General features: G+C 28.1%; 1 protein-coding gene across 1 annotated transcript in view; it reads right to left on the bottom strand.

Annotated features, from left to right (window-relative positions):
- The window catches only part of LOC100215739 (GTP cyclohydrolase 1), a 48,050-nt gene that overhangs the window by 8,394 nt on the left and 11,751 nt on the right, over nucleotides 1-27,905 (bottom strand). The window contains exons 3-4 of the mRNA XM_065800442.1: nucleotides 7,096-7,205; nucleotides 6,619-6,674 (exon numbers count right to left, since the gene is read on the bottom strand). Of these exons, the coding sequence (XP_065656514.1) occupies nucleotides 6,619-6,674; nucleotides 7,096-7,205 (166 nt within the window). The remainder of the gene's footprint in view (nucleotides 1-6,618; nucleotides 6,675-7,095; nucleotides 7,206-27,905) is intronic.

Here is a 27,905-nt window from a genome sequence, read left to right as displayed (position 1 = left end):
TCCAATCCAATATTATAACAATTCAGAGTGGACATAAATCAAATGAGATATATATATATATATCACAAATGATAAAAATAAATCACAAATGAGCATAAATGCCAAAAATCAGTATTAGAGTCAATTTTGTTTGCAAAATTTTAAGTATTCACCTCACAATAAAAAAACTTTATTTTAATATTTTAAGTTTTGTTTTAAGAGTCCTGGGCTCTGGTTTCTTATAAAATTAAATTTCATCTAGTATACACAGTTTGTTTTGAATTACATAAAACTTTATAGTCTTAATAATAGCACACCTGTTTTATTTTTTTAAAACCTGACAAACTAAACTTTGTTTTTTTAAGATATTTTTTGTACATTTCAATATGACAATTAAAATATGACAAAGTATAATAAATAGGTACTATAAAAAGCTATAAATCTTTTTTTCCCTTAATGTCCCCACTATGGGATTAACTTTTTTACAGTTTATCAATATTCTAGATTGTTTTTCTAGATTGCAAAAATACCTTGCACAAATTTGCACCAATTAAAGTTTAGTAGACTATAAATATACAACCTGTTAGTCATTTTTCATATTTACATACATTACATTCAAAGCACATAGTTGTGAACTACGAACTCTAAACAATTAAGTGGAATTTTGGAAAGTGCAGGACATAATAAAATTAAATGCTAATCCACTTTATTAATTTTTGTGATTTTCCTATTTATAAACTTAAACTTATTTCAGTTTACAATCAATTATACTTTTAATTATCTAAAATTTAAATATTAATTTAAAAATTAAATAAAAATTTAAAATATCTTTAATTAAAATTTTCTTTGTTCAATTATTATGAAAAATTAAGAAATTACTCATAAATTTTTTTATAAATTGCCTTGGAAAATAATTTGATCAAATCAGCTACCATTCCTGATGCTTAAAAAGTTACAGGGATCTCTGACATAGAATTCTAAATTTTTTTAAACAATTTAGCAAAAAATGGAATAAAGTAAACAGACACAAGGATGGATTTAAATTGCATAACAAAACCTGGTTAGAAAAAGAACTACAAACAAACATCAATATTTTGAAATAGATTTAAATAAATTGGAATCCTAAAAATGCCGTCATTGTTTTTCCAAATTCTACAACTGATTTATGTATGACATTTTATTAAAAAAAAGATAATAAACTCATGATGTTAAATTTTTTTAATAATAAAGTTTTCTTACTAATTAATTGTGTTTTAGCAATAAATATTTATATTAAGTTTAAACAACTGATAATTTAACTTTAAGTAGTTGTGTATGTAAGACCACTAGGTGTAAGTTTGATAAAATGTTTTACTCAATTAAAATGCTCATGATAAAATGTTTTATTCAATTAAAATGTGGTAGTGGTGTAGTGGTAGAGTGCTCGCATCATAAGCAAGAAGTTTTAAGTTCGATTCCTACCATGCCCCTGGTAGTACTGCGCTAAACTTATTGCTCCCTGCAGCGGCCTTGTTTTCCAAGGTTCGTGTTTTGGAGTTGAAAGAGGGTTGTGACCACAACGAAAGCAGCCTTCTCAACTGTTGTAGCCTTCTTGGCTTTGGAGTGAATTTATATAAAAATAAAAAAAAGAAAAGAGGAGAAAATTTTTAGTGGTGCTAAGTTAATTAATAGAAATACTATGTAAATGGTATATTTAAACATGCTATGAATGATGAAACTTATAAAACTTAGTCATTAGTTAAGTTCATTATGGATTTTATTATTAAAGATGACTATGAATGAAAACTAGGAAAAACATAAGTTTTAGATGATAGGTTGCAGAAAAACATAAGTTTTAGATGATCTTCAAGAAAACTAAAAATTATGCACATATAAAATACTTTATAAATCATTTTTCACTAAAACAAAAATTAACTGAAATATCTATGTAAATATAAAGTTGGACGAAAACACAAATACCTTTCAACACCCAATGCAATTGTTGGTCTATAACAGAGACTACTTTAGGTTAGTAGTTTTTTACCACTATTTGTAGCTGTACCCTTACTAATTCAACAATATCTTCAAGTAAAAGTAGTACAGTATAACAAAACATAGCTTAAGAAACATTAGTAAATATTTTGAGCATTGATAGATTGAGCCAGACTAATCTATTAAATTGTGCATGATCTAGTTCTTTTAATTAAAAAACATCATCAACTGATAATGCAGAGGTTTAAACTGATGTTGTTTAAACAAGCAGAAACAGGGCCTAGAAACAGAAACTGACTAGGAATCAATGAGCTAAAATCAAGTAAACAAAAAAATTACAAATATAAAAGCTAAAACACATTCAATACATTTTAGTTTTTATATTATAATGACCCTTCTAAACAGACAATGATTGTCAATTTAGAAAGGTCATTGTGCAAAGCAATTTTTTGGTTAAACTTGTTTATACAAAAATTAAAATGGATATAATAAACCTTGACAAGTTTTCAAATTACTTTTGACATACACCTTCTAAAGAAAATAATTAAAAAAGGTCTGCTTGATCATACGCAAACCATTAAACACAAAGAACTTTTAACCAAAATCTTTTATTAAACAAAAAATATTTGAAGTTTTTCAACCATATTTGCTTAAATACCAACATAAATAATATTTTATATCAACAAAGAAATTATCAAAAAAAGCAACAATTGTTAATTCAGTTTCTCTTTTCCTGCAATATCAATCACATTTCCTATAACCTAGCAAAGTCTTTCATTTTCTCCTCACTTTTCCTTTTTAAAGCATTTGCTTTGCTGACCAATGATATGTTTTCATTTTTGGCTTCACTTAAAACACTTGGCACCACTTTTAAGACAAACTCTTTTTCTAGCATCAATAAAATTTTGTAAGAAAACTGAAGTTTTTTTATTAGAGATTTTAGTTCTTTAATTTCAAACAAAACAATGACTTTCTGACCTAGCATTAAATTTTTTTTATTTTTTAACTTCTCTTCCTCAAGCATGAGTTGGTATTTTTGATGTGCAGATTTAAAGGCAACTTTCATTTCTAATGTAATCTGGACAGTGTGGGGGTTGAGGTTGTTGGTAAGTATGAAATCACGCACAAGACACTGCCCAACAATACCATTTATTGATATATTGTATTGTCAGTAACAACATCATTATTGACACTTAACCCCCATTCAACTGATGCCTATCCATGACTCAGAATCAGAACCAACTTAATGACAGATGACAACATGGGATTTTTTTTATGTCAATATCTTTGAAGTGTATGAATATTGAGGTGTTTATTCTTTTATTTACAGCTAATAAAAACATCCATGATTCATTACAACTTATTATTGATTCTTATGACAACTTCTTTCAAATTCCAAAATATGCATGCATTGATTTTAAAATTTGTTAAAAATAACCTTCAAAATAACTGCATCATTCTTTCTGAACTTTAACAATAATAATTCAACAGCAAACCCGATATCAATTTCACTGGGTTTCAAATGGTTCTCTTTATTTTGCAGATCAATTTTGGTAAGTTTTGAGCATGACTCAATAGTTTCAGATATAATGAACACCCAAAGAATTCTCTTGACCTACTCTACAAGATCACCATTTATGTGAGGTAACATTAGAGCATCTGTCTAATAGACCTTCAGAAACGGTTCTAACATATGCACCATGTAGCTAAAGAACTGGAATCTTACAAGGGAAAGTTCTTTTTCCTCCTTATAATAATAATTTTTATAGATGGCCAAATACTAAATAATCTTTCTGCTACCTTATTGTCTTCAACCCATTTGGTTGCGCAAAATGGGAACACAGAACCTTCAGTGATACTGATAAAGTCACCTCTTCTGGCAGAAAAATCCTGAAATATGATAAAGCAGCTTTTGAATGTCTTTTTAATTGCCCAATCTGTTAACTCTGCCCCTGTTTTGAAACCATCATGAATTATGTGTAGGGAACAGCAGCCAAGGTCAATGAGTTTAGTTTATGCTCTTCACGTTTGCTTTGAACAAATTTTTAGTTGACACTGGGTCCATCCATAGAGACCTGAATAACCTTATTTTTGTAAAGACTACTTATTTTTTCATTGAAATGATTCAGCAAATCAAGACTGGTACTATGTCCCATAAACGAGAAACCCTAATAAAAATTCCTTATTCAAATATTGGATGAGTAAATCCATTTGAAAAGTTTGAGTATTCTTGTTGAGGGATTCATCAAAGGATACAACAAGCTAAGGAGACAGGCTCAGTTGTTGTTTAAGTAAAGGTTTGAAATGAGGCCCAAGACAATGTGTGTTGGTATATCTAACTTTATTTAGTCCCATTTGAAAAGATTTAGCAATCTTACTGTCAAAAAACATAGCTTGGGACAAATTGCATCTTTGTTTGAATTGTTAGAAATTTTATTTAAACAACCAACAAAATTTCTGCACAGATTTAGATTAGCATTTGATACAATGAGTTCTAATGATTGTTGCTATATGTGTCTTGTTGAGAAACTATCAATTTCTATCAGTACTATTAAACTATCAGTACTGTCAACATTCCTATATTAATGAATAGCAACCCTCTCACAGAGTCCTCTTCCTTATGCCATCTTGGATTATCGTTTACTACTGACCTTTCATGGAAACCATATATACAATCGAACTGAGCAGATGCTAATTTATCAATCGATTGTATATATGGTTTCCATGAAAGGTCAAAAAATTGCAGTGATTGGAGGTTGGGAACAATAAAGCCCCAAAATTTTTGCTACAACTGCCCCAGACGTGAGAGCAACAAGTTGATAAAATGTTTTTTGTATTATTCTCAACTAGACTTATATTCATCGATAATTTTTAAGTTTCATAGTATTATCTCTCAGCGTTCAAAAATTATGACCATATAAAAATTACAACCCCCTTAAATTGAGGGGGGTTTGAACTTTATATGGTCATAATTTTTGAACGCTGAGAGATAATACTATGAAACTTAAAAATTATCGATGAATATAAGTCTAGTTGAGAATAATACAAAAAACATTTCATCAACTTGTTGCTCTCACGTCTGGGGCAGTTGTAGCAAAAATTTTGGGGCTTTTTTGTTCCCAGCCTCCAATCACTGCAATTTTTTGCAAACCCTCATTATTTGATATAAGTATAAACATAAAAATGTTAGGAGTTAGCTCCATGTCTGGAAGTTAGTTATCTCAAAGATTAAAAAATGCTGGATCCGCCACTATATATATATATATATATATATATATATATATATATATATATATATATATATATATATATATATATATATATATATATATATATATATATATATATAAATATATTGCTAAACAATCTGTTAAGCAGAATTGAAATATAAATTTGAATAAAATTAACAACACTTTTAAAATGTTTGATATTCATGTTTCAAACTACATACTTCATCTTCAGTAAAATTTACAAAAATCATTAAAAAACTGTTTTCATAAGAGATACAAATTAATGACTTTATTGCAAAAATCTATTATGAGATCTATTGCTTAATTTTAAAAGAAAATGATAATTTAATAATTAAATCTTTTTTACATAACTTTTTAGTTAATTCATTAAATTTGTTTTTTAATATTTCTAGAACTATCACCTGTATATGGCAACCTAAAATATTTGTAATTAAGGGATTTATTATTGTTGAATTTTAATTTAAATAGTTGTTTAAACATTTATCAATAAGTTTAATTGGATTTTTTAATAAGACGTTCTTAGGTTATTAATATCGTTATGGTAATACTTGGTTTGGTTCCCATAATGATATTAATAACATAAAAATCAGTTGTTGTTATTTCAATATCTTTGCTTCCAACAAGGCTGCTAGCAAATGCTTTTCACATAAAACAAAACTTGATTATTGGACTCGATTACCATAATTTACAAAATAAACCCAATAATTTGAAAATGTTGACTTTTTAATGAAAATGAAAAGAAGCCACTTTTATAGCTTTCGAAGATCGCATACAGTTTTACAACCATACAAACAGTTTTTCAAAGATTGCATACAGTTTTACAACCATATGCAACACACTTGTTAACCATGATATTCAGCTATTTCAATATTTATTAATTTTCTGAAATAGTAATGTGTTTTTTCACTTTTACTACCTAAAAAATTTTTCTAGGAAAGTCAATAACAAAGTTATTATGTAAAGCTTTTTGTGAAGTTCAGATTCACTTATTAGATCTCTAAGAATGAGTTTAGGGTGTATGAATGAATGAGGTGTATGAAAAACTTGAGCCTAAAGAAGATATGTATCAAACTTTTATTGTAACTTTTTTTTTTAATTTTTTATATTTTTTACTATAATTTTTGATAAATAATTTATCATTTTTTGTTTTAAAAAAGGTATATTAGGCAACAAGCAATTTAGTTGATTACTGCTTTGAATCTAGAAAAGATGACTTTTAAAAATAGCAAAAAAATTATGTCTGAACCCAACACACACATTTTTATATTAAAGTTTTCAGGCTGCCTGCATCTGTAAAAAAAAAAATAAAAATAAAAAAATAATAATAATAAAAAAAAACAATTTATTTAAAAAAAAGATATATATGATGACAAGAGTAGCTGGCCAACTGAGCAACTAAATTAAATGAATGTTTTACCTTGCAATTTTACTAATTCCAATTACTTTCTTATTTGGTAAATACCCAACATGGACCTAAAGTTTTTAAAAAATAATAATTTAATACAAGTCATGCAAAAAAACTTTTTGCAAATAACTAAATCAAACTAAATAATGCTATTTTTGGAAAACTTTCAACTTCTAATATTTGTCAAAATAGGCTTCTTTATTTTTTTTACAGATATTTTTGAAATTTCTGAGGTGCTTAAAATGCATATCTGAGAAAATGCAGATAAACAAAACTTTGACACAGAATGAATCAAAATTCAAAAATAAATCTCCACTTATTGCCAGCCATATTTTTGTTTGTCAGCAATAATCTCATATAACCAAAATAATATAATCAGAGCCATCATTATTGTAAACATGAAATATAATAAACATGGTTTTAAATCGTTTCTAATAAATGAATAACAAAACAAAAAATAAACAAAAATAAAAATATGAAATAAAATACTTTGCCATAAAATGTAACTAAATGATGCTCGCACATAGAAAAAAAATCGATATCTTTTACTATAACAAGCTCATCGTGATCCTCATTAAACACTGCTCCATTCACAACATCTATAATAACAAAAACAAAATTGCTGCCTAGAAAATATAGATTGACAAAAAACTAGTTACTAGAAAGAAACAAAAAACTAGAAGAAACTAAATACTAGAAACTATTTACTGCCATAAAACTTAAAAAACTGTAAATTATAAACATAAAAACAAGAGAAAATTCCTGTTGATGTTAAAGAAATATAAGTTTTTCAACTTAAATATTTTAGTTAAAAAATGCAACTTTGCATTTAAAAATTAAATTTTTGAATAGTCAAAAGTTAATAATTTAACTTTCGACAATTTAACTTTTTATAGTAAACCTTACCACTTACTTTATTGTATACCTTAACATTAACTTTTTATTGTAATTTTATTTTATATTATAATGCAATAAAGTTTATGATTACAAGTTAGAATTCAGTCACTAGTTCTAGTGACTGACCGAAATTCTATTTCGGTATCGCTTCCGCCTGAAATTTCAATTTGAACCATTACTAAAATTTCGGTACTTTTTATAAATTTGGTAAAAAGCGAAATTTCGGTTGAAAAACATTGAAAACTGAAAAATTTGTAAGGTTTTAAATTTTTATCTGAATTTGAGAATTAGAATATTTTTGAGAACATTCACAAAATATTTTAAGAATTTGCACATAAGTTTAAAGAATTTTCACAAAATACCTTGAAAAGTTCTTGTTTTGCAGAAAAATTTCTGCCAATTATTAACTGTTGCTGTTAACTTATATCCCCAACTTATGTATTAAATCTTAATTTGTGAAACACTTGTAATCAATTCTTACATAATACATGTATGAAAAAACAGCAACTGTAAAATTGCATTTTTAAATAAAATTTTATAATGAAATTAATTTTGACTAGCCGAAATGTTGGCATGGGTTTCGGTAAATATTTTCCAAAATGTCGGTAAATATTTTCGGTAAATATTTTTTCGGGTTTCGGTAAATATTTTCCAAAATGTCGGTTTCAGTACCAAACTAGAGTACCCAAAATTTTGGTTTATTTCGGTTTCAGCTTTTTTTCTGTTTTGGTCGATCACTCGCTAATTCTATTGCAATGGTACAGTGACTGGCCATCACAAGACCACTCATTTATTTTACAATTTATTACAAATAGATGGCTTAAAATTATATATGATAAGTTAAAATGTTCATTTTTGTTATATTTGCAGTTCTTTCTATTCTTAGTTTCTAATTAAAAACTTTATTCATTCAAAATTCTGGCTGTCAATAATCGCCTGTCATAGTCAACCGGGTGCCCCTTGGAAAATTCAAAATTATTTTTATTTGTTTGAATGAACATATTTAAGTTTCCTATTTAATCTAGAGGCTAATAGTTCTGCTGTTTGCTTAAAAAGTCCTAGATCATGCACTAAGTTATTCAGTTTTAACTGATTACAAAACTGAGTCGTTTTTAAATATTTTGCATTAGTGGAGAAGTCTTCTAAAATGATATTGGTTCTTCTGTTTCTGTAGCAGACTTACTTTGTTCATTTTCTGACAAAAAATAAACCTTTAAAAATTGGCATTAGAATCTTTTCAGAATGTTGAATTGGTCTAATAGTAAAAATAATGCTAAGATCAGCTAAAATATCTATAGTTTTTTCACCACTCCATTTTAAGTTTGGTTTCATGAAGCAATTGCTAAAAGTAGTATAAAAAGGGCGTTCTGGGACATTTTTTTTCAACCATATACTTATCCATATTCTCATATCATATTTCAACCATTTCAACCATAATATATTAATATATTATGGTTACATCAATTTCACAAGTGTTAAATCTATGTATAAAAGAAAACATTTCCTACTACAGTATAACTTCCAGATTGCCCCACTTATGCATCACCAGAGTTTAATGTTACTACTAATCTTCTTCCAGCAGCAGCACTAGGCATGGAATCAGTAAAATTTCTGTAAAATGAGATAGTAGTTGTAGGACCAATTGCACTACTTGATTGATACAATAGCCCAGATGATTCATTATTAAATGAATTAATATTAACACCGTTCCACGAAGAAAGATAAAAATCTTCTAAACCAGATGAGGAGTATATGCATACACTACTCTGATCAAATCCAGGGAATAATGAACAATTATTATTGCTATATGGTGTCCAAGGGCTTATAACGGAGTTAGTATTTGTTGGAGAACTGTATGCTTCATACATGCGTACTCGAGATTCCCACTAATTTCCAGATTTTCCAATTACATGCATTCTAATATACTTAAGATAAACACCTTAATTAGTTTGGGATGCAGCATCCATCAATATATATTCATTACCATAAGTTGTGTTTGTAAATCTAAATGTTTCTGAGTATAATTTAATAGATGACAATGATTGAGGTATTGATGTAGTCATTGTAATATGGGGTTGTATCCAATATGTAACGTTTTGACTAGTTTTATTGTATAATTGAATTAGTAGACTTTCAGTAAATGGCATAACAAGTGTAAAGTACCCTCCTAGTTCATTAGCTGTATATGCATTACAACCTTGTAAAGAGTTTGCATAAAATGGTCCACCAACTGGTGCAAATAATAAATCACTAGCTTCAGGAATAGTATTATCTCTAACACTATCTGTAGAAAGAGAATAATTTCCTATGCAAAGTGTATGATCTGCATATATTCTAATAAATACCTTCCCTGGAACATTATTATTAGGATCTAATCCTTGAAATGCTAACCATAGTCTTCTGAGTATATTAGGACCATAAGATTGTGTAAAAACTGTTGTTGCATTAACATCTGTACTTGGTGGAATAGTCTGCTTTTTTAATCCAAGGCACATTAAACTTGAATTTGGTATTATTCCTAATTCATTAAGACTAAGTGATTTATTATCGACATATTTTTTTGTAGCAGCATCTTGTAAGTTAGTAGGTTCTGCTACATTTATTAATTTATTAGAATTCATATTAATATTACTAGTTGCATTATTTTGTCCATCTCTACGAATAAACAAGTTATTAGCTTGGAATGTTGTTGAACTATCTATAGCTACAAATAAAGTTCTATCACGACTGAATATATCAACAGGCATTTTATATATAAAGAAAAAAAAATTACCATAGATTATTAATATTCTGAAAATCATGTCCCTCATCTAGTTTTTTTAAAACATATAAACACAAGTGTCCACAGATTGAGGTATTTCCAAATTGAACTCTTTCACTGTTATAATAAACAGGACTTTTTAAATAATCAACAATTTCAACGGGAGGTGGTAGTCCATAAGAGTCAAAACTTAGTTTTTTATCTCCGTCTTTGTACCAGCAAATCCAGTGAAATCCTTGCGTACTTGAATCTCCTGTATTTAATATTCCACATTCTTTTCTTAGTGCATTTTTTGGTAATTGATCTCTTACAAATACACCTAAAAAATGTTTTATTTTTAATTTTTTTGCTGATTTGATCAATTGAAAATTTGTTAGTGGTTCATTGAGTAGAATTATTCCTTCAACATTGACAAGTTTATAAATGTTATTTTCCATTTTTATTTATAAATTATTTTTTTCTCAAAAAATAATTTTTGGGCTCCCCTACCCCTTAGGCTCCCATACCCCCTACTTCTTTGCCTAATTGTCCTATTGTCTTATTTTCCTATTGTCTTATTGTCCTATTGTCTTAAAAATTCTTCGAATTTCTTACTTTAAGTTTCTAGTGTCATATGCTAATGTGTGTATTCCATCTTCTAAAATAACTTGTTTATCGTCTTCTGCACTTAATGCTATTTTATTGATCTCTTCTGTGTAAATTTCATGTGAGTATGATCTTATTACATTCATTTTCCTAATATGATCTTTTTTATTTAATAAACAATCTTTATAATCTTCATGAGTTATATACTTTTTAACAACATTTTTCTTTACTCCTTTACATTTTTTGTTATCTTTTCTGTGTACTTTGTAAGAATACAACTTTGATCTGAGTCTTACAAATTCTTCAATTTGTGCTCCTCCAGTCTCATCTTTAAACATTCCTACTACTTTCTTATTAAGACCAACTTTAAATCCTACATTATTAATTGCTGGGTGCTTTGGGTTAAACTCACTTGTATCAAATTTGCTTTCAATATCTTTAGAAATATCGTCATAAAAGTCTTCTGCTTTAATTTCGTATGCTAAAGAATCTGTATCTGTGAATAATAGTTTTGATCGATCAGCATATTTTTTCTTTATGTAATCATAATGAAATTCATACATTAGAGTTTTGCTTAAATCCAATATACACATTCCTAAGTAAATTGGTTTAGCATATTATAATTTTGTTCTTTTCATATGTATTGCGATTAAGTTTTCATCAAATATTGTTCTACTTTCAAAGTTCGGTTTTGATGCTAGTTTAATAGCTTTATTTGTGTCTGTTACTAATCTAATATCAACTCTGTTCTCAATGTTCTCCATTGTTTTTCCAAATACTGAACTGTTCATGAGTTTAAAAAAGTCTTTTTCAAAATCATTCGTTGCTTTAGTTCTAAGATTTGTATTTAGTTCGATGTATTCATTGAGCCATGCTCTTTCTTCAAATTTTATTCCTCTATGAATTTTGAATATCTTTAATCCTAATCTTTCATATAGTTTTAGATTTTCATAATGTACTATATACTTTTTCTTATTATTCAAGTTGGGGACTAATTTTTCAACTTTATCAATATTTAATCTTTCAGGTGCAAGTGGATAATCATTATGTTCATCATGTAGATGTTCAGGGTAATCTAAATCTACCTCTAGTATACATGTAATTGATTTCCAGTTTTCTATTTCATTTTCGTCCATCCATTTAAAACCATGTGTTGGAAGTGGTTTACTAATTGCCCATCCATATAGATTATTAGCGTCTAGATATTGGATGAATGTTGATTCTTTGCTTTTGTCATATGCGTCATCCATGTACTTATTATTAGAAGCTCCTAATCTATTCGATATCATACTGATTCCACCTTATATTCCTTTCTTTATCATTAAGATCATATCGTAATCGCTCAACAGTTCTAATTTTACTTTTGTTTTCTTCAATGCTGCATCCCAAGCTAATCCTGGTGATGTATAATACCAAGCAGGATCTAATTTATAACAATTCATACAAGCATCTCTAAAATTTTCAAAGACGTCAGCTAGTAAAAGCACATCTGAAACATTGTACAAGTCATGATAGTCTCTAAATGTTTTGCAATGAAACTCATTCCATACATTTTGTGCATGTGAGTAATCATCATCATTTATATCTTCATCATTTAATTTTGAAAAGAATAATTATTTTGGTGGTAATTGTGTCTCATTAAATCTATAAATAGAATTAACCCAATCATATGGATATACACCTTTTCTGAGTAACAAATCTAATTTGCCTGAATATAATTTTCCGATATTTTTGCACTGGTCTTTTGCTAAATTCTTTGATAAAGCATCTAAACTTGAAGGCATAAATCTATAACTATCTAAGAAACGAAGTTCACGCTTAACTTCAAATTTCTTACCTTCTTTAATATACTCATTGACTATAATTTCTCTAGAAAAGCTAATATACTTTTCTTCATTGTTTGGTATGCAACTCAATTTCCCTCCTGATAATTTCTTTATAAATAAGTGAGAATCATAACCAGATAAATTATGAAATAGCACTGGAAAGAATTTTGGAATTTTATAATTTAAATTACAATTTTGATGAGCAGCACCTCTATATTTTCCTGCAATGTGACAGTGATCACGTACTTTATTTTTTCCAAGTTCTTCTCCACAAATGTGACATTCTGTTGCTACATTAAAATCATGCTTGTTTTCAGTAGTAAATATCATTTTTTTTAGGAAACTTAATCATATCACAAATTTTCTTAATATCTTCTTGTAGACTATCAACAAAAATTTGAGCACCATCATCTGTTTCATTACTTGCAGTAAATGTGACTGGACTGCTTTGATAAAAACTTTCATTAAAACATTTAATATAATAACAGAATGAACTTGGAATATGTTTTTGATATTGTTTAGTATAAGATTCATTCGGATTGGGTTCACAAGTGTCAATTTGTTTGATAAAACTTTAAAAGTCAGCATATACTACAAACGGAACTCTCATTGATTTATTGTGATTATTAAATTGCATTGTGGAATTTGGTGGTGGAAGTTCGATACGTACTGAATGATGTGTTTCACAATTTGATTTATGATTAGATAATGATTCTTCAGAATTAAAACCTAACAAACAATTTCTACAATAGTGCTTTTTGCAATGTTTATTTGATGTTGGCAACGAAAGTAATCTGCTTAAATTTTTTACTAAACAGTAATGATTCATTTCTCCATTTGAGATTAATAGTAAATCTATCAAATGTTTGCGATCATTATTCTTTGATACATGCAAAATATGAACTTTTGAATTTTCATAACCATATACATTGACACTGATATCTGTATTGTTCTTCTCAAATTGTGTGATTTGATTTAATGATACTGGAAAATCTATTTTATCCCAGTTTATTTTTTCAGCTTGATTTTTAAGCTCTTTATCTACTCTTTGATGATGATTATCTGTTGGATTTAATGCTCTTGCAATACACCACTTAAAACATTGATTATCTTCATTCTTTATATTAATTATTGCTTTTTTAGTTGCTAAATTTTTATCAAGTGGAATGTATGATTTAGCTTTAATAGGATTATACTCAATAAAATTGATATCCATCTTTTCAACAGAAACAAATCCCCAACCTGATCCTAACTGTTGAAAAGATGATAAGGATTCTAAAATTTTCTGCTTTGATGTTTTATAAAACTCGTCTAAATCTGTTGTTTCTAATACAACTTGATTATTCGTTCTAAATCGAGCAGATGTGATTATAGTTTCTCCTGTTTTAATATCAGTACGCTTCATTTCACAAGTGAGAACTATATAAACCTTTGATTTTCTATTTTTGGTTAGTATATTAATAGCACTTTTTTTAGCAGCATTCATGAAGGATATAGCATCATATCCTTTTATTCCTTTAACTGAAAACTGATTTGTTACATTCTTAACAGCTGATTGTGATAATTTAAATTCTATCGGATTTCTAATTCCATATTTTTGATACAAATTTGAAACTGTAGATTTTAATTCATCAATCTTTTCATTAGCTGTTTTTTTAATTTTATCAGGAACATATGATAAAATCCAATCTGCAAGAGAATTAATCTTTTTATTTATTTCTTTTCTAATTTGTGTAATAGGCTGAAAAGGTGTTGGAGCTAAAATTGTTGATGATATATCTGGAACAGGCTCATCAAGTAGATACGCCGTACCCATCTGTTCGACTGATTGCATCTGTGTGTGCGATAAAGCTCTTATGAGATCATCTTTTCTCATTCTAGAATAATTTTTAATTTTTCGCTCTTTAGCGATTTGTTTTAATTCTTTCACCGTTTTATTTTCCATTTTTATATATCAAGATATTTTTTTTTAATTTTCATTTTCTTTAAATAATTTTTCAAAATATTTTTTTCTTGTCATATAAAAAATTTTTTATATGAAATTTAAATGCACCCCCCCCCCATCCTCGAATTCTACAATAATAGGTAGCATTCCTATATTTTTCAATCTCTTGATCTTTTGTAATTGTCAATGTTCTATATATAAAAGGGGACGGAGTTAAAATTGTTGATGTTATATCTGGAACAGACTCATCAAGTAGATACTCTGTATCCATGCGAGGTAAATACTCAATATCCATTTTTTATATAACAAGATTTTTTATTTTTTTAATTTTTCGGAATTTGATATTTCAATCTTATAACCATTATCAATCTTACCATCACACATTTCAAAATATCTATATCCATGACCAGTTCCACGCATTGCACTATATAAGGATTTATATACTGTTTCTTCTCCTGTCTCCATGTTTGTTAATTTAATAGTGACTGGTTTTTTCTTAATTGTTTTTAATCTTTCATATTTTGGATCTATTTCTTTTTTCTCTTCTTTTACTGGATGTATTCTAGGTCTTCCAACTGATCTTTTCTCATCAACATTTTTTACTGGATGTATTCTAGGTCTTCCAACTGATCTTTTCTCAGTTACTTCTTTCACTTCAGCCATAATATATTCTTTATCTAATAACCCATTTTCCATTGCAATCATTATTAATGTAGCGATATTGTCAGATGTTTTTCAAATGTTATTTTCTTCTAATAAACTTTTTAAACTTTTCTTTGTATAATACATTTTTTATTATATAAAGAAAAAAATATTAAATAATTTTCAAAAAAAATTTAATTTTCAAAAATTTAATTATTAAATTTATTACTATCTGCTTTAAGTTCCATTATCTTATCAGATAATACAAGAGCATATGCTTGAGTATTTGCTGGTACAGCTGTATTAAATGTTGCTCTAATTTGTACTTGTATTGTTGATGATTTTAATGTTTCTAATTGTTTACTAATATCAAAAACAAAAATTGGGTATAAATCTCTATAGTCAGAAGAACTTATATTGCTGTTTGCGATCAATTCAGTCATCCCATAAAATGTTTCTTTAAACACAGATGCTTCTCTATAAATTCTTGGAATTTTCTGATTTGGAAATGACAAATCATAATTTTCAGTAGGATATCTGGTATTATTAACCATAATGAACATATTTTTCAAGTCACAATGATCAAATATTGAAGCATTGACAGTTTGGTCACCGTTAGCTCTATTTGTTTGAAATCCGACAATAACGTATCTAGGATTTTCAGGAGATGTATGTGAGGGCAATTCCCAATTAAATAAAGTAACTTGTTGAACATTTGTAATATAACACTGACGATTTCTAAAACTTACTGGAATGGCCACTTTATTTTTAATTTCATCAATAAGTCTTTTTTTTTCTTTACCTGATGGTATCAAATTTGGCATAAGAGGTTGTATTCTATTAAGAATAACTTTTCCTGCAGCTGCACCAGCAAGCCTAAAAATTGCATTATCATCATTTTGTCTTACAAGAGTTATTGTATGTTTAAGACCATAAATAACTTTGGCTTAATCATCACAGAACCCAAAAATGTGTCTTAAAGGTACGCAAAATGAAAATGTCCCTTTGTAGTTGGTTTCTGAATTAGGTATGCTTGTCTTGTTGCAAACCCTGTGTTATCAGCAAGTACTGCTGTTGATGTGGTATCTTTATACCACAATTGATTTAATCCTTGTGCTAATTGAAAGTCATTTGCATAATTAAGCAATCCTAACTTTGTAGTTGCTTGACCTATATTATAAACAACTTCTATCTCTTTGTTTGATAATTGGTATGTTATTCTATTAAATAAATGCATAAGACCATTATTTGTAAGCTCCACTGCATCTGCATTAGCTTAAGCTGTTCCATCAGCTTTAACAAGTTGTCCTTCAAATAAGAGATATGCTTTAGATGGAAGTGCTAACAAATCTTGTTCATTAATGTTGATTTTTATTTCTTCAGGACTATTTAGATTTGTTCCATTAATTGGTTCATATTCATGTTCTTCATATCTTTCAATTCCATTATCTATCTCTATCGGTTCTGTAAAATTAAATACTTCGGAAGTCGTCATTTTATTTTTTTATATACAATACAAAAAAAATTTTTTTAATTGACAATTCTTAAAAACGATATAAAAAAAAATAAGAAAGCTAAATTTACGAAAGCTAAATTTACGCAAGTCGAAGGCCGCGTCCCATTTTAACTAGATCTTCTATTCTTACAGCATTTTTATTTGATACTTTGCATGGTCGACCTTTGCATGGAGCTTTTTTTACTGATCTTATTGCTGACCCCATCATAAATTTATTTATATTTGTTGTTACTTCATCTGCATTATTTTTTAGATCATTAGATCCATAAGAAGCAGATGCTATCAAATTTGAAAGTATTTCTTTACTTTTTTTACTATTAATAGGTTGTGAAGCTATTTTTGATGACGCTTTATCAATTAATTGTTTTCCTTTTTCAGCAGTTGTTGCAGTTTTTCCTAAATCAGTAGCAGCCATCTTATTCAACATAGCTGATGACACTCTTGTTACATTTGACGCTTTTATTTGTTTAAATAAATCTCTTATGGTTTCGAATATACCACTTCCTCCAACAACATGTTTCTTTATATATCTCTTATTATTAGCAATTAGCATTTTTATGTACTATATATTTTTTTTATATTCACTGAGATATTATTATAAAAGATTTTGAAGTGCTTTAAACTGTGAACTATCTGTTATACCTTGTCTTAATAATTCATCACAAATTGCAACACCTTCATTTCTTGCTCCAGTGTTACCTGCTTTCCATGCAAATTTTTCAAGTTCACTAAGTATTAGTTTAAATTCATTGTCATCTATATTTCCATCTACTAAAGCTTTAGAAATATAGTCACTTCTTGTATTTAGTTTTGAATCAGCAAGTACTTTAATCGTTTCATGCTTTTCTGCTTTTAAATTTAATTTTTTACTAACTTGCCCTCCTATTAATGATAAAACACCTGCTCCTAATGCTACACCTTCACATGCGATAGCTACTGGTGCTGCAATTATTCTTGCTAAAAATCCAATTCCAATAGTTCCAAGTACCATAGTGCTTGCTAGTAATGAATTATCAATTGCTGAAATTATTTTTACAGCTCTATGATACTTTTTACTTAACATATTTCTCTTTTCTCTCTCACTCTCTATTTCTTTTTGAATCTCACTAATTGTGTTTAGTCGATATAGATGTGCACTAATAACCTTATTTTCTTCATCAGGTGCACTTAGAAGATTTGGATATTACTGATTAATATTTTTATCATTTTGTATATCTGAATAAATATTATTACATAGCTTTTTGCAATTAAACTCCATTTTAATAAGTAAAAACTATTTTTTTTTTTAAATTTACAATTTAAATCCACAAAACCTAAACTATCCCCTTTTTTAATCAATATATCAGAATTATTAACAACATTTATTATAATATCATCAACATTCTCTGATATTACAGAGTTTTGTAAACTTAACATTTTTAATTTTAAGTTCTTCTTTTAATGAAACTAACGCAACACCTTCATTAACTACTACACCAAACTTTAAAAGAATATATTGATGTGATGAAGATTTTATTTTAATGTTTTTTTGTGCAAATATTTCATATTTATTATCATTTATTAATACTGAAGGATGATCCAAATCTTTGTGTACTTTAGAATGAAGAATTGATTTTGGAAGTTCATTTGGTATTTTTCTTAAAAATTTATGTATTGGCATTTCTTTTTATAAAGATTAGAAAATAATTTTAGTAAATCATAAAAGTATATTCAAAAATGGAATATTAGCAAATGGTGAATTTGATTCTAATAATAAACCTGATCCTGTTGATGTATATCCATTTCCACTACGTAAGTACAATCCATCACCTATAGAACTACCTTTACTCCATGATCTCAAATATAAGCCATTTCCTGCAGCAGTCATTTTAACTCCTTTTCCATTCTTTTTCATGTACACAACACCCCTTCTAGCAATTTTATCAACCATAGCTATCCAGCTGCTGAACCTACTCCTGTTAATAAACCTGCTGTAAGAGCTGGAGCAACGCTTGATAATAAAAATCTTCCAGCTGTACCAAGGAAAGGTAATAGTGCTCCTAGAAATCCACCCTCTATTTTAGAATTGTGAATGAGTTGCGCTTTACTTAAATTAATTATCACACCAGTACCATTTTCATATGCTTTCGTTACAGCTAATACATGATTGCCATTAAGATCTGAATGAACTAATTTAATACTAGCTCCATAACCATCTTCATCAAAAGCTTTTTTAATTTTTTTCAATTATCCCTCTGAAATATTTACTTTAATATTAGTATATTTACTCATTTTTATATGTAAGTAAAATAATTTTTTTTTTAAATTACGAAAATTATTTTTTTTCTCTTATATGAAATCTAATAGTTACTTTTTCTCCTTGTAAATCCAAAAGATTTCCATCTCGATCAACCAATCTATTTTCCATTTTTGATATTTTTTTTTAGTATTATTGGTACATAAGTTAAGTAATTCGGCTCTTTAACAATTTTAAATCCAGGTTCTACATCTGGGAAAAATGAATATATAACATTAATATTTGCTCCATTTACATACGATAATTCTATTATATCACTTGTTACTAGTATACTATTAACACTTAATATGTTTATTATATTTATAGTTGCTTTATAGTAGCCTGCTGAATATATTGCACCGTTAAAACCAAAAACAGTTCTAACTGAATTTGAAGTTGTAAACTCAACTTTATAACCAGTTGAAATAGTTAAAGATGCTTATAATGTATTATTATTTGCTCCAATTTTAATATTTGAAACTGTTAAACTTGCATCACTGTTTCCTATCATAATCGATTGGATATAATTATTTATATCATCAATTTCATAATATCCAACTGGAATGTTTATATCCTTCCAAGTTGATCCATTATCTGCGCTATATCTAAAATTGTTGTTTGAAGAACTAATATTAGAAAAACTGTAAAATGTATCTATACTAACTAGAGCCATTTCATACTCTTTTTCATTATCAAACTCGATTGTAGGAAAAAAATTAGTTTTTATTATACTGCTATTTCTGCTCACTAATAAACATGTCATTTTTATATATAAGATAATATTATTTTTCATCAATTTGGTATATAAAAACAATTTAAGCCACTTCTATATTTTCCATAATCTTTCTTAGAAGATAGATCTATAATAACAAATCCATGAGGCTCTGACCATGCTTTTTTACAAAAATTTTTAAACTCATCTTTTTCCATATCACTTGAAACATGATCATTATATATGTGATTTTAATTCTTTGAATCTTGAGGAAATAAGCAAATAAAATTTGTATTTTCTCGTATAGTTTGCCTAGGTAACATAAAATAATTTTGTGCAAGATAGAAACAATCTAAATTACTATGTCTTCCTCTTATATAATATTTTTCACACTTATTTTGCTTTGTTAATTGTAAATCATCAAACATCATCAAATTATTCTTATGAATATCTAGATCTTTAGGATCTGACACATCTTCAGTTTCAAAAAACGTACACTCCATATCTATTTTCTCATTTAAGTTTTTTGAAATGTCTTCAATTATAAGCGCAGGGTTTGCATTTATTTTTTCTATTCAGTCTTGTAGATTAAATAGTTCGAGAATATATTCTTTTGGCAATTTTTTTTCAAAAGATTGCTTTAATATTTTGTATTCTGGTTGAAAAAGAGACTTTCCAAAAACTTGTAAATTATTATAGTCTAATCAACCAGGTCTCAAAAGTAAATTCAATAATAAAGTAGTTTTTCCACAACCTGATTTTCCAACAATAATTCCTCTTATACTCTTAGGAAACAACTTATTATTATTTCTCTTATTGTTATTCGCATTCCATGACAAATCTATAATATCCATTTTTTATATATCAAGATTTTTTATATAAAAATTTTTTTAATATATATAAAATGTTGTACTGCGTTAAATGTAGAAAAAAAAACAAATACATTAAACTTGCAAAATGGTGTGAGTAAAAACAATAGAAATATGCAACGTGGAAATTGCGCTATTTGTGGAAGATTAAAAACTCAATTTGTATCATCAAAAAAGGAGGAGATTTAGTAAGCTCGATTAATTCACCAACACGTAAAATAAAACTACCATGGTCGAAGTTTCCAGGTGAAATGCATTTACCTGGAATGAACTTTGCAGGTCCTGGTACTAATTTAGATGAACGATTAACTTCTACTGACGCATTTAAAGAATGGAGTAAACCAATAGATAGAGTTAATAATGCAGCTTACCATCACGATCTTGCTTATAAATACTTCAATGAAACAGCAAAAAGAAATTTAGCTGATAAAATTATGATCAAAGAAATGAATTGTATAAAAAATCCAACAATACGTGAAAGAATTGAACGAGGTATTATAAAACCTATAATAGCATCTAAAGAAAAATTTGGTTGAGGTGTTGAAACTACTCAAAAAAACTATAAACGATCACTAAAAAAGAAAAGGGTAAAGAAGTAACATGGACTGACGAACTTGCAAACAAACTTCATAAACCAGTTGTAAAACATTTCAGAAAAAGAAAAGTGATTGTAAATGGAATTGATGAAATATGGGCTTCTGATTTAGTTGACATGAAATCTTTTTCCAAATTCAATGACGGTATAAAATACTTATTAATGGTGATAGATGTTTTTTCAAAGTATGGATGGATTGTTCCACTGAAAAGTAAAACTGGAGTTGATGTTGCTAATGCTTTAAATAAAATCTTCCACGAAAGAAAGTGTCAGAAAATATGGGTAGACAAAGGCTTAGAGTTTTATAATAAGCATGTTAAAGCGCTAGGTGTTGAGTTATACTCAACTGAAAATGAAGAAAAAAGTTGTGTAGTTGAATGTTGGAATAGAACAATGAAAGATAAAATGTTTAAGTACTTTTCAGCTAATTCTACTAGAAAATATATTGACGTCTTAGATGAAATGGTAAATAAAAACAACAACACAAAGCATTCTTTAATTAAAATGACACCAGTTGAAGCTAGCGATAAAAAGAATGAAAATATTGTTTGGTTCATCTAAATGGAAATGTACAATCAGAATCTGTAAACCCAAAGTTTTCAATTGGTGATAGAGTTAGAATAACTAAAAAGAAAGGAACGTTTGAAAAAGGATACACACCGAGATGGACTGAAGAAGTTTTTACAGTGTCACAAGTTCAGTTCACAGATCCACCAACTTATAAATTAACTGACGATAATAATGAAGAAATACAAGGTACTTTTTATAAACAAGAAATGCAAAAAATGGATCAAAATATATTTAGGATTGAAAAAGTTATTTGTAAACTTAAAAGAAGTCATTAGTAAAGTGGTATGGGTATCCTGATTCGTTCAACTCATGGGTTGATAATAAAGAATTGATAAGTCCGATGTAATAGGAAATGTTTTCTTTTATGCATAGATTTAACACTTGTGAAATTGATGTAACCATAATATATTAATATATTATAGTTGAAATGGTTGAAATATGATATGAGAATATGGATAAGTATATAGTTGAAAAAAAATGTCCCAGAATGCCCTTTTTATACTACTGCTAAAGCATTAAAAACTAATAGTATTTGCTTTCAACATATAGTTAAAATATTGCCAGGTTAGTCATTTGAGAAAAAAAAAAAGCAGGAGTCGCTGATTGGCTACAAATTTGCTACCTTAATAAATGATAAATAATTTGTTAAAACAATTAAAGCAAGGAGAAAACTAATTGGTTGTTGTTTGTGAATATTTTAAAAAAATTTCTTAGAAGTAATAAAGCTGAAAACTATGCAAGATTTAGTTGATCAAATGTTAAAAATATTCATCTTGACCAGTTTCCTAAAAATCTTGGAGATGTGAGTGAAAAAAAAGGAGAATGATTCCATCAAAATATTAAGACAATCAAAGATCTTTAACAAGGACATTTGGGCAAACGCAAAATTTTATTGTAGGAAGATGTTAATAAATGTTCATTTTTTGCATAAAGTTACTATGAATATTTTTTAAGTATTTATACTGGTTTAATTTCATCATCATCATCATCATCATCATCATCATCATCATCATCATCATCATCATCATCATCATCATCATCATCATCATCATCATCATCATCATCATCATCATCATCATCATCATCATCATCATCATCATCATCATCATCATCATCATCATCATCATCATCATCATCATCATCATCATCATCATCATCATCATCATCATCATCATCTTCATCATCATCATTATCATCATCATCATCATCATCATCATCATTCCTCCTCCTCCTCATCATCATCAATTATATAAATTTAGTTGTCTTTTTTATTTTTGTTTTAAATTTGTAAAAAATTTAAATCATTTAAACCAAGCCCTAGCATTTATAAATGAATTCAAATCTGCTTTACAGAAATACCTTAAAAACTTTTAAAGTGCAAAAAATCTGTAGCTTTCCATAAAAATCTGATATCAGGTTTGAATTCAGCGTATTAAAATTAAGTAAGAGCAAGTTTCAAAATTAATGCAATAAATTTTTTGTTGACCTGTGTAATTGGTTTGGAAAGTAATTGCTCAAAAAAATATGCATATAATATAGTATTATGTAATAGAGCTATAACAGGTAATATAAATTTTTAGTTTTAAACTCTTGATTCTGCTAATTTTTCTAGTAAATATTTAGTTTATATGTTACATATGTTATCTATGACATTAATGTAACTCATTTAATTTACATATTATTCAATACTATTTATAACTCTTTTCAGAAAAAATGTATTTATTGATCAAAAAAATCCAACCATTCAATTATTAAATATATTGATGCTTTAACTATTTGTTTTAAAACCATTTTTAAAACAAACATTATGATTGAATTGGAGATTCAATCATAATATATTGTGTTTGGTTCACTCGTGTGGCACTAAGTAACAACAGTTCTCATTGTAACAACAGGTGTATTCAAATCTACGCAAACTATTCAGTTTTTTGAGATACACTGAACATTACTGATATCTCTAGAGTTGTAAGATGTCATCTCTGTCATTTCTAGAATTAAGTAAGCTGTAAGAGATGTAAGGTTATTTTAAACTATTAACTTCAGCTGATTTTTATCAACTATTGATGGTCTGTCCAGACCAATTTTGGCATACCTCTAATTTTTGTCCAGACCTCGCAAACCAATTCTGGCATACGCGTTAAGTTATAGCATTTTCCAATAAATTGCACATATCTTTCTTTTGGCTCTAGTTTGCATGAATCTTGAAAAAAGAAAAAATTATTCAAGAAGTAAAAATAACAGTACTAAAGGAACAGCAGGCTTTATTTCACCGCTAACATTAATTAATGGTCTGATTGATGGTCTGATTGATGATTTCACCACTAACTTTAAAAGCTAATACTAGCAACAGCAATAAACTTCAGCCTCAGTTCAGCCGTCAGCTGGGCCTCAGTTGTTTCTAGAAGAGGCAAAGTAACTAGATCAAACACTCTATTCTAAGAGAAAGGAAACAAAAAAATCTTATTTTTGGTAGACATCGCCTTTACAGTAGCTGCATACCATATTGAACACGACAAAGCGCTGGTAAAATCACTCATAAACAAACTTAATGTTGAATATAAACATGTTGCTATTATATGTTTCAGAGATGACAAAAGCAACTCAGCTCAAGCATGTCCATTACAAGTAGTTTTAACAACGTAGAAGAAAGAAATACAATTCTCAAATTGCCATAAACTAAGACTTAACAATGCTTGAAATAACATCAATGTCAACTCAAATGAAATTCCTGCTCAAAAGAGGCAATCAAAACTACTAACTATAGAACTTAACAGGTTCAACAGAGAAAATTTGTAAGTCAGCAGGGATCAGCCTTTTTGTTTTTCCATCTGTAGTGTAGAGTCACACGTAGTGATAGAGTTTGGGAATCGACTCTTGGAAGAAAAATATGATTCTAGACATGTTAAAACAGAATTAAAACTTAAATCAGTCCAAAACAGAATCAATATAATATAAAAATAATTATTAATAATAAAATTAAAACAACAAAACATCTTTTAGTTGTTTTTATACAAATGTGACCTTGTTAAAACTTGCAAAGCTGCAAAGCTTTATTTAAACTTCAAAAGCACTGCCAAGTCTTGTTTTCATAACAGAAACATGGTTCTATTGGTCCATGGTTCTATAGCTCTATTTCTAATTATACAATTATATACACTAATAAGTCACGAAGTACCTTACTTTGAACTTAACTAAACTGACTCTGAACAAGTCTGGAGTTAGGTTAATCTAGGAATTGAAAATTTTTTAGATGGTTGTAATTACTGAGGTGGACAGTATCCACCTCAGTAATTACCTTTTTATTGTAGCTGTAAATACCATCCACCTCACTAATGACCTTTCAAATAACCAAATTAAAGCCTCTATAAATTTTTAGTCTAAATAAGACAAAAATTTAGATTTTTTAGGTCTTCTAATCATAGGACGCTTAAACCTTGAGAATACTATATGGTATAATTACACTGCAACAACCACAAACCCATTACCTGAAGACTTTATTGAGACTAGTATTGTTACAACTACTAAATAACTCGACAGTCGACTAAATTGATTAATGTATTTTCTAAAGTCGACTAAAATTGATTAATATATTTTTTGAAATCGACTTAAAGTTGATTTAGTTGAAGAATAGGAATAATTTATTTTATTGAAATATATTGTAAGAAAAGTAATAAAGTAATTTACATTATTTTTCAATAATCATTTAAATAACAATGGAGCAAAACAATATGAGAGAAGGGCCACTCTGACAACGAGACAGTCTACTCCCAGACCCCAACTATTAAGGGACCGCCTTAAATACTGCTATATATCAAAAAGTCAGTACAATTGTATTTACAATTGTAATGACTGTATAGATGACTGTGATTGGATAAACTTGTATAATGACTGTGTATAGATGACATTTAGATTTTAGAGCTTCACAGCTAAACTTTGAGCCTTAGTAAATGAGGATAAATGAGGGCTCCAATAAATAAAATAGACAATCGAAAGTTTAATATAAATAAAGCAAACATGCTATGAATTAGATAAAAATTTAAGATACTAAAAAAAAAATAGTTAATAGTTATAATTGTACATACTATTATCATTAAATGAACAAATAAAGATTGAAAAGTGAAATCGAATGAAAAGATATGAGGACTAAAATTTTTACTAGACTAAATCGACTTTTAGTCAATTAGTATTCGATTAAATCGACTATTTGATTTTTCAAAGTTGACTAATTTTGACTTATGGCTAGTCGACTTATATGGTAGATTTAGTCAAAGTCAATAACAACACTAATTGAAACATTTTATTCCAACTCTTTTTTTGCGATATGTTGATTTGAATACTTTTTAATTGAACTCTACATTAGGCCCAACTAGCACTCTAGATCTTATATTAACACTTGTGTGAGGTGTATGGTCATCATGATCACCCTGCTACTGGTAACATGTAATCCAATGCAGCCTGTTCCTTGCTACAGATGTCCTAGGATCATAGATCATCCAGGTCATATTTTAAAAATCCAAAAATTTATTTGGTTAAAGATTGGGAAAAAAATCCAGAATATATTTTCCCTTAGTTTCCTCTTAATTTTGTTTTTAGCTGAGTTGTTTCTGATTTTTTTTCCAAACTTTTTTTAATTTTTGTATGAGTGATGGGTGAAAAAGCTTAAAAAACAAATATATTACAAAAATATACACCTAAACTTGTATGCATGGAAAATGTTTTGGATATCCAGAAAAACTAAAAATATCCGGAAAAAGATAATCCCTATAGGATTCACTTTCTAAGCAAATGCAAGAAGAAGTGAACTTCCTGTCATTAAAACTAATAATCTAATAAATGTCATACCGAAATGTTATGCCTAATAATATACAGTACCGCTAAAATTATAATGGATTTTTAAAATTTTCAATACTTTTGCTTTATTTTCACGAATAAGTCATAAGAACATATTTAATATCTCATTCGAATAGTCCACCAAACATTTCAGTCTGAAGTTTGGCAGTATTTAGCCAAATTTAGGGCACTAACATGGTTAGGCATAAACAAAATCAAACTTTGACAAAATTTTTAATTTTTTCTTTATGGAACTACACCTGAACCAACCGTTCAATCAATTTGGTTTTTATTGTAATAGGTACAGTGTGAATCTCATCTTGAAGTTTTTTCCATAAGTTCTCAATTGGATTCATGTCTGGAGAGTTTCTGGGTCATTTAAGCACTTTTATAGAACTTTACGCAAACCAACCCTTCAATTTTTTTTCCAGTGTGGCATGGGGCACTATCCTGTTGAAAATTCACTCACTATCACCAAACTACTTCCAAGAACTAAAGAGTTGAGGAACTTGACAATTTTCTAATACTTTGATGTACTTGTTCTGGTCCATTGTCCCCTCAACTAGGCGTAGTTGACTTGTGCTGTACATAGATATGGCTCCCCTGACCATAATTTTTGATGAAAATTTCAGTCTTCTTCAAGCAGTCATGTTTAAACTCTTCTCCTGACTTATTCCAAATGGTCTGGATTATGTCATCTAATCAATTCTGTCAATTGTGGACTGCAATAGTGGACTCATCAAAAAAGACCACCTGAAAGAGAAGTTACCCATTAAACAAAAACTAAATATTCAACACTTGTGACACCCTCATATTTAAAATCATATTGTGCATAATTGTACATTTCAGTAAAAATCATACCATTAAAATATTCAGAAATTGCTAATATAAAACTGTAATAAAAATCTATATAAATCTTTACTTTGCTTTAATCTTCTTCTGTCCAGGTTTTATCCTCCCTCATATTTGCCCTCTTATATCAAAAGCTTTTGATAAAGTTTGGCATGCTGGTCTTCTCCATAAGCTTTCTTCTTATGGTGTATCCGGCAACATCTTTAAGATCATTATATCCTTCCTTTCCAATCGTAGCATAAAAGTTGTCCTCGATGGACAACACTCTTCTTCTTATTCTGTAACTTCAGGGGTTCCTCAAGGTTCTATCCTTGGCCCTATACTCTTTTTAATTTACATTAACGATCTTCCAGACATTCTCACATCTAAGGTGGCATTATTTGCTGATGATACTACCATTTATTCTTGTCATGATAAGAAACCA

This window comes from Hydra vulgaris, chromosome 06 (genome assembly GCF_038396675.1).
Source record: "Hydra vulgaris chromosome 06, alternate assembly HydraT2T_AEP".
In the NCBI taxonomy this organism is placed as follows: Eukaryota; Metazoa; Cnidaria; class Hydrozoa; order Anthoathecata; family Hydridae; genus Hydra; species Hydra vulgaris.
This window is presented reverse-complemented; position numbering and strand designations above follow the sequence as displayed.